Source organism: Gouania willdenowi, chromosome 10, assembly GCF_900634775.1.
Source record: "Gouania willdenowi chromosome 10, fGouWil2.1, whole genome shotgun sequence".
Lineage (NCBI taxonomy): Eukaryota > Metazoa > Chordata > Actinopteri > Blenniiformes > Gobiesocidae > Gouania > Gouania willdenowi.
Window position 1 is genome coordinate 9,083,654 of NC_041053.1, and position 12,344 is coordinate 9,095,997.

General features: G+C 42.1%; 1 protein-coding gene across 1 annotated transcript in view; it reads left to right on the forward strand.

The window, feature by feature from the left end:
* Positions 1-590: 590 nt before the first annotated feature.
* stox2b (storkhead box 2b) overlaps positions 591-12,344 on the forward strand; it is a 77,039-nt gene continuing 65,285 nt past the window's right edge. Inside the window, 1 exon segment of the mRNA XM_028459809.1 lies at positions 591-1,499. Coding sequence (XP_028315610.1) covers positions 1,172-1,499 — 328 coding nt within the window. The 5' untranslated portion in view covers positions 591-1,171.

Below are 12,344 nucleotides of genomic sequence, written 5' to 3' on the forward strand. Positions count from 1 at the left end.
ATTCTCATCTGTAGTCAGTGTTGTCTTTTTTTATTCCTCCTCCTCTCTATCATTGTTCGTGTCAGCCTTGTAGTTATATTATATGAATTCAATTATGAAAACAACAGCAGAAGTTTTTTTTTCCAATAACAATTATAATTACATCATAATTGTAATTAATTACCAATCACAACTGACCCCAACTCTGTCTGGTGTAGAAGCAAGAGTTAAACTTTTTTGAAAAATGCAATTTGACAGTTTGATAAACATACCATTTGTTTTTGATATTTGTGCTTGGATTACAATTAGTTACCATTTACTTGATCTCGCAAGCTTAAAAAAATGAATTCAATTGTATTATATACCATTTTGTACTTGTAAAGGTGAAATTTGTAATGATTGATATGTAGTGTTTAGTATCGATATGTAAATCATGAATCGAATCGTATCGTCAGATTCATGGCAATGCACACCTCACAAAAAACTAGACTGGAGCACACACTTGTTAATATTGTTTATATCTCAATAAAGTTGGAATATTCAGGAATAAATTAGAATTAAAAAGTGGTTGGATTTCAATCACATGATGTGACGGCACTGGCTCTCAGGGTGTGTAGTAGGAGCAGTGTCCGTTACACCCGGTTGGTGGTGTCTCTCTGCGGCGCGTGTGCACGTTTGACGACCGTGTCCGTTCCGTTCTCGTTCTTGTCGGTACCTGGATGAAGACGAGCCGCACCTATCCACATCTGTTCGCCGAGCACAGTGGGCCTAAGAGGAGACAAGTGTCCCGGAGGAGTGCGGTCCTGCCCGGTGACGGAGGAGGAGAGGAGGGCTGGCATCTGCATCTGTTGCCTGGGTGAATTCAGCACCGCGTTAGCATCCTGCTAACTAGCCGTGTGCCTGACGTAATGACCATGTTAACCTGGGAAGCAGCGGGTGTCATCCCTCGTTTGTGGTTGATAGCAGTCGGGATGAATCGTCTCTAAAAGCCGTGTTTGGTTCCGAGTCCACATATTCTGCCTGGGTAGGGAGCGGGAATGGGTTTGACGTCGGGCTACCGGGAGCTAGCGTGCTAGCTTCATGGAAACAGTCCGTAAACAATGCGGCTGCTTCGCTCCGAGGCCTCGCCGTGTTTCTCCCCGATAAAATGACTACCGTGCTACCGACAGCCAGCTAGAAGCCCACCGCGACAATGGAGTCCTTCCTGCAGATAGCGCCCCATTCCCTGGCCATAGTGCTGTCCCGGGCCGGAGCGGGGGCGGCCCGGGTGTCGGAGAGCGACGAGTTGCCTCGGCACCACACCGGCTACGAGATCTTTGCTGACTTCAAGGCGGAGAACAGCCAGCAGCATGTTTGGAGCCAGCGGATCTCCGAGGCGGTGTCCGAGACCTTCTTCCTGGGGTGGATAGATGAGCATGTGCTGCTGATCCAGGGGAAGGAGGACCACCTGGAGGTGCTGAGGGAGGGCTGGATGCGGAGGTCCCTCAACCCGCCCCGTGGATTCACCATCAAGTACCTGGGTAAGGCCTCCTGCGGGTGTCCCATGATGGATTATTTTTGCTCATGCAATTCAACATGCACATGTGCAGGTTTTTAGACACAGCACTAGAGTAGAGATGGGCTCAACTTTACACAGAGGCGGGTTATCATCCAGAAACCTCTGATAACAACTAGGGGTGTAAGGATATACTCACCAACGATTCGATTCAAATCCCGATAAAAAAAAACAAAAACATAAAAACCCTCATATCAAAGATTGGATTTAATAATGACCTTAACTCCTTTTATTTTCACTACATAGAGATCATATTTTGAAGGAAAATTTGTCAAAATACGGATTTTTACTTTTTTATTGAAATTGTCAAGAATTTTTAAAAACTAAAATATTTTGTTCTTATAGCCTTCTTACAAACTTTGTACTAATGAATCAAAATAAACTGTACATTTCTTCATTTATCACCACGCAAAGTAAAAAAAATAATCTATATATATATTTATTTTTTTACAACAGAAAACATGTAACAAAAGTTTGCTCATGTTCCTGGCTTGGATATTACAAATATTTCTCAAAGTGTGTGTGTGTGTGTGTTCACCACGGGCTCAGGCCGGGTTTGGACATTGCGTTGTAAGTCAGGTGACGTGTTTCCATAAGCATGAGAAAGATCCACAGATGGATGCTGACTCGCCACGGATCATTCATGCGCGAGCATGGATGTGAATAGTGTCTGGTTGAGACATTCGGGTCGGACGGGTTTGGGCTGTGTTCTGTTGAACTCAGGCCAGGTCTTCTTTTTTTGGTCTAATTAAAGCTGAACCAGAGACAGTGAGGACAAAACAAGCGGTACTAAAACAGTCACAGCACCCCTATTGTTGAAGCAAAGTATTGAAGCTCATACTGTGTTGTATTCATTTTAATGCCCTCTAATTTCCATACATTTTTAGCCGATTTAGGATATATCTTTATGTCCCCAATAACTTTTTATTTTCATTTCTTAATTTTTTTAAACCTTGTCTGCACATGCTGTCGAAGGTCAACACTACATGAAGTGCTATCTTTTTATGACAGCAATGCATGTTGTTATTGCAATTAAATAAATGAATTTGTTTTATTGCATAATTGTGACCATCACCCCCCCTCCCTAAGGAAGGGTAAGAAACACTTTATTAAAGGGAGAATATAAAAACAGAGGGCAGTGTTACACCTAGGTGAGGGAGAAGGGAACTGGGTAGATAACATACAGACATACAGAAAATAATATTTTGAGCAGATATTATAATTATTATTATTATTATTATTATTATGTCAACTTTTTATTAAAGCGAACAGCAGCATTTTTAAACCTAACTTGTGCAAGTCCTTCAAACAAGTTTTAAAGTAATATGAAATGTTAAAAATATACATTCATAACAAGATAAACAATGGGTGCTTCTGCTTCAAGGTTCATATATCACAATGACCAATGTAAACTTTACATGTCAAATAGTAAAAAAAAAAAACAAGTAATAAATACATTGACAAAATAAACAATTTTCTTATAGGTTCACACAGTATGCGTAGTTGGCACACAATATCCAAAAGTGCACATCAATTTTTTTAAAAAAAGTTGTAAACATTAAATGTACAGTATAAAAATGCAATTACAATTACAAACCCAGTATTAAAACAAAACAGTCAAATGAACCTACAAAAGTATAGAATAAAATGTATTAAAATTGTACACTTGGTGTCCGTAAAACTTTAGAAAAAATGGTCAACAACTACAAATGCTACATTGGCTCTAGCAGTGGCATTTTCGAGACTTGGCTTGTGCAAAAGCAGTTATCAGGTCTTCCATATTTAATGATCTTCTTACTTCTCTATTGAAATTAAGGCAAGACCTGAAAGCCTCTCTTGGGACATAGTGGACCTGAGGAAAAATAAATATAGTTTAGTTATACAGTAGATGACGAGACACATCATTCTTTTATAACATATTTACACCACTATGGCACTGTTAAAACAAGTCCAACTTATCCAAGTTAAAATCAAATACAATCACCACGAACACCGATTTCTGGATAAGAATTTGTTGTAATACTTTTAAGATGACAAAAAACACAAACCTTCAGCTAATTCAATACAAGGTCCTCCACAGATCCCACATTACCCAACAGAAAATGTATAAAATGGGCTTCTCCCCAACAGACATCTGCTCTCAGTGCACCCAGGGAACTAGTGATTCCTATTTACATGCTTTATGGCTCTGTTCCCCAGTTCAACAGTTTTGGTTTTTAATTACTGAAAAACTGTCCTCCATTTTGGACTGCAGGATTCCTCTCTCTCCAAAGTTATGTTTGATAGGAGACCTGACGGTACTGGATCTTCCAGCAAACCAATCGCGATCTATCCTTGCGCACTCACCATAGCAAAAAAACATTATTATTTTTTTTTTCCAACTTTATTTATTGAATTTTTATCACACAGAACCCAACATACAGCGGAGGTTAAATACTGCGAGTCACATTTTCAAATAAACAGTTGTATGTCTACCACCCCACCCTCCTCCCCACCCAGGGCCAGATAACAGCAAACACACGCACACACACACACACGCACACAATTAATTACAAAGATATGAGGAGAAAGACAAAAATAAAATTAAAATAAATACAGCAGAGCAATTAAAGAGAAAAATTAGATAAACATGCTTATTACTCATCCTCCGGACCAAAAGGAATATCTAGAGAGTCGATATATTGCACAAAAGAATCCCATGTGTCATGAAATGTTTTCACAGAGCCATTGAGTGAACACCTCAGCTTCTCAAGCTTCAGGTTATACAGTACCTCTTTAACCCACCGGATGTGTGAGGGGGGACGGGGGAGCCTCCAGAGAAGCAAAATTAGTCTACGGGCCAGGAGAGTTGTAAATGCTTAGATGTTCTAGGTAGCTGCGCATTTGGAGAAATACCAAAAATTGCAGACAGAGAGTTTGGAGCGATAACGCAGCCATAGGCTCTACTCAGTGTTTCAAAGATATATGCCCAGAACGGTCCCAGTTTGGGACATGACCAGAACATGTGCACGTGATTTGCTGGGGACAGATTACACCTGCCACAGGAATCGCTTACAGATGAATACATTTTGGACAGTCTAGCATTAGTGTGGTGGACCCTGAAAACAACCTTACATTGTATAAGTCTGTGACGGGCACAAATGGAAGATGCGTGAATAAGAGACAGAGCGGAGTTCCATTGTTCTTCAGTCAGTCTTACATTAAGGCTTTCCTCCCATACATTCTTAATGGCCGTAAGGGATGAGGAGGATGCTAACCAAATAGACTTGTACAGAACAGAGATGCATCCCTTAACCACAGGGTCTACACACAGAACAGTGTCTAATGAGGTTTCGGGAGGATGATTTGGGAAGTGAGGAAAAGTTTTTTAACAAAGTTCCTAACCTGAAAAAAACGGAAAAGATGATGCCTTGGGAGGCTAAATTTAGTGGAAAGCTGTTCAAATGAAGAAAACACATCGTCTGTATACAGATCTTTGACTCACTTTATCCCATTGTTAAACCAGACCCGGAACACTGGATCAGTTCTGGATGGTTCGAAGACACAGTTCTTGTAGACAGAGGTCAAAGTCGAAGGGCCTGAGAGCCCAAGTTGTTTTCTGTACTGATTCCAGATCTTTAACGAGGTCAACACTACAGGGCAACCTACCAGGCGCGAAAGCGGAAGTGGGAGTTGTGAGCATAAAAGCGAACGCAGTGAGAATGGAGACAGTTTCCTTTCCAACTGTACCCAACACGGCAGCAAATCCGGCTCCTCGCGCATCCAAAACAGAAGCTTCTGTATGTTAGCTGACCAATAATAAAACCTGAAAACTGGCAAGGCAAACCCACCTTTGTCCCTAGGGGACTGCAATACCGATTTACGAATTCTGGGTGGTTTGCCGGCCCATAGGAACGTTGAAATCAGCTTGTCCAACTTGTCAAAGAAAGACTTGCTGAGAAACACGGGAAGGTGCTGAAACAGATATAAAAACCTCGGAAGAATCACCATCTTAACCAGACTTATCCGACCAATGAGTGAGAGGGGCAATGCTGACCAGCGGTCAAAGTCCCCCTCAGTTTTGTCGATCAGAGGACCGAAATTATTGCGATATAGGTCTGAGAGAAAATGAGAAATGTGGATACCCAAATATCGAAAGCCAGCAATTGAAAATTTAAATGGAGATATGGAAGTAGAGACCTTCTTGGCAGGATTGTTGATGGGGAACAACTCACTCTTTTGATAGTTAAGTTTGTAACCAGACACACTACCATAGTCATTTAGAATGTTAAAAATTGTAGGAAAAGAGGAGGCAGGGTCTGAGACGTAAAGAAGAAGATCGTCTGCGTACAACGAAACCTTATGCACTGTATCCGCACGCGTGATGCCTTTAAAGTTAGCCTCTGAACGTAGCCAAAGGGCTAGGGGTTCTATCACCAAAACAAATAACAAAGGGGAGAGTGGGCAACCTTGCCTAGTGCCACGATGTAAAGAGAAATAACGAGATATTGTATCACCCGTCCTAACAGACGCCCTCGGGGAAGAATAAAGAAGTTTGACCCAGTCAAGGAACGCCTCACCCAGCCCAAATCTGGACAGCACACCATACAAAAAGCCCCATTCGACCCTATCGAAGGCCTTCTCTGCGTCAAGTGAGACCACCACCTTCGGTACCAAGGAACTTTTAGAGGTAATGATGTTAAGAAGGCGTCTGGTATTGGATGACGATTGCCGACCCGGCATAAAGCCAGTCTGGTCTGGTCCAATAATAGGTGGTAAAACGCACTGCAGACAAGAGGCAAGAATCTTTGAAAGAATTTTAAAGTCGACATTTAGAAGAGATATTGGCCTGTAACTGCCGCAAAGCAAGGGGTCCTTGTCCTTCTTGAGAGGCAATGAGATAGTGGCCTCCGACAAGGTGCCTGGGAGACGGCCAAGGGCAAAGGCCTCATTATACATGTCTCTCAGAATGGGACAAAGTGAGGATGAAAAAGCCTTGTAATATTCAACCGTGAAGCCATCGGGTCCAGGAGACTTGCCACTCTGGAGTGCACCAATTGCCCCCTGAACCTCCGCCAAGGTGACTGGGGCACCTAAAATCTCTGCTTTAACACTTTCAACATGAGGAAAGTCAATCCTGTCCAATACGGCATCGGGCGGAAGAGGAGCATCTGAAGTATACAGAGCAGCATAGAACTCTGCGAAGGTTTTGTTTATCCCATTTGGATCTGTTATGGTTACCCCAGAGGTAGACTTAATCATTGGAATGAGTCTAGCAGAAGCCTCAGCCCTGGCCTGATGCGAAAGAAGCTTCCCTGCCTTATCACCAGATTCATAAAAGCGTTGTCTGGATTTCAGGAGCAGAGTTCTGACCTTTGTGGTAGAGGCCAGGTCAAAATCCATCTGTAGAGTAACACGTCTTTTGTAGAGGGAAGGATCAGGATTAATAGCATATAATTCGTCAACCTCCTTAAGATCCCTTAGAAGACCAGAAATGGTAGACGTCTCCTCTTTTGTCCTACCAGAAACAAATGAGATGAGCTGACCTCTGATATAAGCTTTAGATGCTTCCCAGAGAATGCCCCTACTTATATCAGGTGAATCATTAACATCCATAAATAGAGAAATTTGGGACTGTATGAATTGTCTATAACATTCCTCTGCCAAGAGCACAGAATTGAACCTCCACACCCTGGGCGAACCAACTCGAGCAAGCAAGGCCAGATCAAGAGACGTTGGTGCATGATCAGATACTGCAATACTATGATAATCCACAGAGACAACCCTCGAGAGCAGCCGAACATCTAAAAGAAAAAAATCAATTCGCGAGTATGTGTGATGAACATGAGAAAGGAATGAGAAGTTTCTAACGCTTGGAAAACGTGTCCTCCAAGGATCAGTAAGGCCATATTGCTGAGAGAGTGTGGACAGGGTCCTTGCTGACCGCGTGAGTGGAACTGTTTTGTTAGATGAACGATCCAGCACCGGGTCCTGAACAAGGTTAAAGTCACCCCCCATAATTATATAATGGTTTTGAATATTTGGGAAAGCAGCAAAAATGTTTGTAATGAAAGAGCTGTTGTCCCAATTAGGGCCGTACACACATACTAATAAAAGCGGTGTACCCTGAAGCATTCCAGAAATCATAACATATCTGCCATTGGAATCGGTAACAGTTATTCATCACAAATGGAATACCTTTTCTAATAAGTATAGCAACACCCCTTGCTTTACTATTAAACGTGGAGTGGTTCACCGCCCCAACCCAGTTCCTCCTAAACCGTGTGACTTCTTTATCGAGCATGTGAGTCTCTTGAATAAAACACATGTCAACTCTAAGCTGATTCAAGTGCGCCATTACTCGCCCCAACTTTGTAGCAGTCCCCAGCCCCCTCACATTCCACGATACAAACCTAAGAGCAGTGTGGGTAGAGGTCATACCTCAGCGACAGAATTTTGTTGATATGACACAGGTGGGCACAGCTGGGATTCTAAGCACATGAGGAATAAAACTGGCACCTGAAGATGAGAGCAAAGGTGACAAGTAATAAAATGTGTAAAGCAACATCCAAATAGAGAGGGACTGAAAAAAAAAAAAAAAAACCCAGGGGAAACCCAAGCATGCACACATACATACATACCACACAACAAAGAACGAGAACTCGAACTCCCTTGGCCTAAAACACTCCCATGCGTCAAAGAAATAATGTGTCCATTGCACAAAGGTGTAAACAACACCAACAGTAGAACTTCCAGTTTGAATGAAAAGTCACAACTCGAAGATTGTAAGGCATTAGAATTATGGTAACTTCACCATACCAAAAAAAAGAAAAAAAAAAAAGAAAAGGGGGGGGGGGGGCTTTGCCCCAATTAAAGATCCATCAACAATTGTAAATAAAATAGTGAGGACTGAAGAAAGAGAGGTCTTTCAATAACTTGAAAGGAACGTCGCTCTTTGTAGCCCCAGAAGTAGAAAAAAAAAAAATAAAAAATGCAAATACTTTAAACATAGCTACAGCATATTAAACGAGAAGGTAGGTAGAAGCCAGCTGAGGAATGCCAACTATGCTGTAAAAAGTCAAACTTTCCTCGAGTGAGTCACATTGCTAAAAATATAGCAGCCAGGTAGCATTGAGGCTAACAGTCGTAAGCTAAAGAAAAGGGCTAATATGCTCACGGTGACCAGGAAAAACACGGTACAAGTCAATTGTCTACTGGTGGTTCCGCATCCTGTCGTTCTCTTGCGTTGGCAAAGTCCGTGGCTTCCTTCACGGAGGGGAGAAATTTCCTCGTCCCGTCTTGGAGTACGATAGATAGCCTAGCTGGGTACCACAGGGCAGGCTTGAGGCCTAACTCGTACAGCCGCTTCATGACGCCTCGGTACGGGGCGCGCTGCTCCAGAACCGCGAGGGGGTAGTCCTCCACAATATGGATAGGGACGTCTTTGTACTTCAGCTTGGCCCTCAGCCTGCGAGCTCCTTGCACCACACGTTCCCGAGCTTGGAAGTTATGGAAACAAACGAGAACAGGCCGGGGCCTGTCAGAGGGGCCTGGTTTAGCAGTGAGCGTGCGATGAGCCCTGTCCAGCTCTGGTGGCGATGACAAAATGTCGATGCCAAGCACATCAAAAAGCAGCTGTGAGAAGAAATCTGTCGGCTTGGTAGACCTCTCGATGTTTTCCGGGAGACCCAGTATCCGGACGTTGTTCCTCCGGCTTCGGCCTTCGAGGTCCATCACTGTGGCTTTTAGTTTAGCATTCTCGGCTACCAGCGCATTTAGCGTAGCCTGGGCACCCGTAAGATCTGCACTGGTGGCGTTAGTGAACAGCTCCAGGCTAGAAATACGCTGTTTGTGGTCATCGACGGTTGTTTGAACACTATCCAGCTCGGCCTCATACCTCGCGTAGGTGTCTTTAATCTCCGTCAGAAGTTCAGCTTAATGCTCCGCTAGCTTTGTTGTTAGCAATGCGGTAATTGTGCTAGTAATGCTAACCAAGTCCTCTCGTTGTTCCTGATCTTCTCTCTTCCCCTTTCTCGACATTTCCAAAATAGTAGGCACAAATCACTCCAACAGGGGCAAAACTGAACGAAAATAAAGTCAAAGTTGGTGACTAACCATGTAGAAGTTATAAAAGTTCGGGAGCATACACAAACGTGACTACTTCATAGGTGCAAGCCCGGAAGTCATTTCGCAAAAAAACATTAATAATATAATATAATGTTGTTATAATATTAATTATCAATGGGGCCTTGCCCATGCGGGGGCCTCCCTTGGAGTCATACTGGGTGGGGTGGGTGTGTGGGGGTGCGGCCTGTGGGTCTTGGCCTGGTGGATCCGCGTCGGGAGTGGTTGGTCTGCTGGCTGGGTGTGCTGGGATGGGGGTGTCCCGGGGCTGCTCGGCCGTGGGGGGTTGCCTGGGCTCCCTGGCTAGCTCTTTCTGCTAGCCTGGCTGAATCTTTGGGTCCGTGGCAGTGCTTGGGTTTGCAGTAACGGTTTTTGCACTTACACTGGTCTACGATGCACTGGCATGCCTTGAGATGTGGGATAAAATTCATACTGGCCTAAACTTTAGACACGTTATTCCCAAATACCTGATTTAGGTATTACCACTCAGTCCTTCCCTCTGTCCACAGCCACCACCTTTATAGCTAAGCTTCACACTTATCACTAGACTGGCTTGATTACACAACACAATAAGCACAATATACACAACTATAACTTCACATCTCACTCTCACTTTACAATAATCAACTCTTCCCCACCCTTCTATTTTCTACCTTGAATCTCTCCTCCTTGCTCCCTTCTCTCTTTGACAGCATGTGCAGACAAGGTAAGAAGAAGTTAAAAAAAAAAAAAATCAATTACGTATAATTTACACTTTTTTGCCTGACATAACACTACTCACTGCATACATAAAGAGTTACTTAGGTAGGAAGTCGCCTACATGACATTTTTTCACACAAATGTCAATAATTTTGCACCTCTTAGGTTGGCTGTTGGGTCATTTAAACATAATTTTTACTTAGATGAAAGTACTGCTCAATTACATTTTTATTTATGGAAAGCTAGCATGTATGCTGTCTGACTCTGATACAGTGATGCTAGCCTGTTTGCACAGCAAACTAGTTACACACACAACACTTAAGTTAAAGACTTTCAAGCCCGCGCTGTCACACATAGCTAAAGTAACTTTTTACACTTTACAGCCACTTCTGCAAACCCAGGCGCCACCCCGGGCTCAAAAGTGCAGCCAGACAGGCAGCAACAACGGAAGCTAAAGAGTGCCAACCCATCCCCCCCATGACCGAGCAGCCCCATGGCTCTACACTAACTTTTCCAGCACAGAAATTTGACGCACTCTTTTTTTTTTTTTTTTTTTTTTTTTTTTTTTTTTTTTTTTCAAGCCATGCATGCTGATGAACAGTTGACTTAACTGTCGTACCGTAGTTGAATGATATTTGCAAAATGTTTTAATGTTTGAGTGTCAATATTAAGTTTTTCTGCAACAAGCGGTGGCTAAAATAACAGGTCATTTCTTTTATATAATTTTAAAAGAAGACATAATTTAAATAACAGCAAAGCATTACAACAGGTTACATGTATTCTGTTTTTATTTTGCAGAAAGGCTGTACTTAAGTTAACTTAATAGTAGCATAACCAACTGAGCACCTGCATTACTTCATCCCATGGAATTAAATTCAGAGGGTCCAGCTCTTATAGTGGGGTCTCCTAACCCTCTTCCCCTGGTCAGGGGTCTGCAACCTTTACTCTACAAGGAGCCATTTAACCTCATCTCACCTGGATTAAAGTCCTCCCAGAGCCAAAAAATACCTTCTCAATGAAGACAATGCAGTGTATTAAATTCTGCATAGTTACAATTATATAGAATAATGTTTGATTTAATTTGATTTGATTTTTATTGATCATGTAAATGGCAACTTAAAAACAGTTTAAAATAAATAAAACAGTATCTTGCATCTTCAAATTCTTACGCATCTCAGTTTACATGAACACAATGTTATATAAAGAAGATTTTTTTTTTTTTAGTAAATTTATTTGAAAGGCTACAGGAAGTAACTTGAATTTGATAATCAATCAATCAATCTTTTATTTGTATAGCGCCAGATCATAACCAATGGTATCTCAAGGCACTTTACAGTAGAGCAGTCTTAAGGACGGACTCTTCATTTTATGGATACACACACATGCATTTATACGTATATACACATACATATGTATCCCACACCCAACATGAATTCATCATGGCAGCAAGGAAAACCTTCTGTTAAGCAGCAGGAACCTTGTGTGGATCCCATTCCTATGATGAACAGCCATCCACGTTAACACATGATCATGTGATCAACACATGTATTTTCTTGCCACACATAAAGCATACATGTTGAGGACCCCCTCGAAAACGAGATGTCCCATCTCAAGGGGCATATCCTCCAATAAATAAATTTGAAATACATATTTAACGGCACATTGGTGTTAACCACCAATGAATCTGTTCCCGCACAATTAAAATCTCTATTTTCTTCCAGAATAGTATTTTTGTTGGTTTAATTGTCTTACCAGGGATTTAAAACTTAAGGTTAGCTATAGGTGTAGGTAAGTTGATTGTCTGTAGATGTTGCAGGAGGTGAAGTAGGAAGGTGCTGAGTCATTGCGCAACGTGATTTTTTTTTTTTTGTTTAACATATTGTTATATCTTGATTTTGTCATTAATCATTAATAGCCTCTGTAAAAAAATAACTCTTTATTTCAGTAGTTTTTTTTAAAGGTATAGGGAGCCATTGCATAAGAGTCAAAGAGCCACATTAGGCTTTCA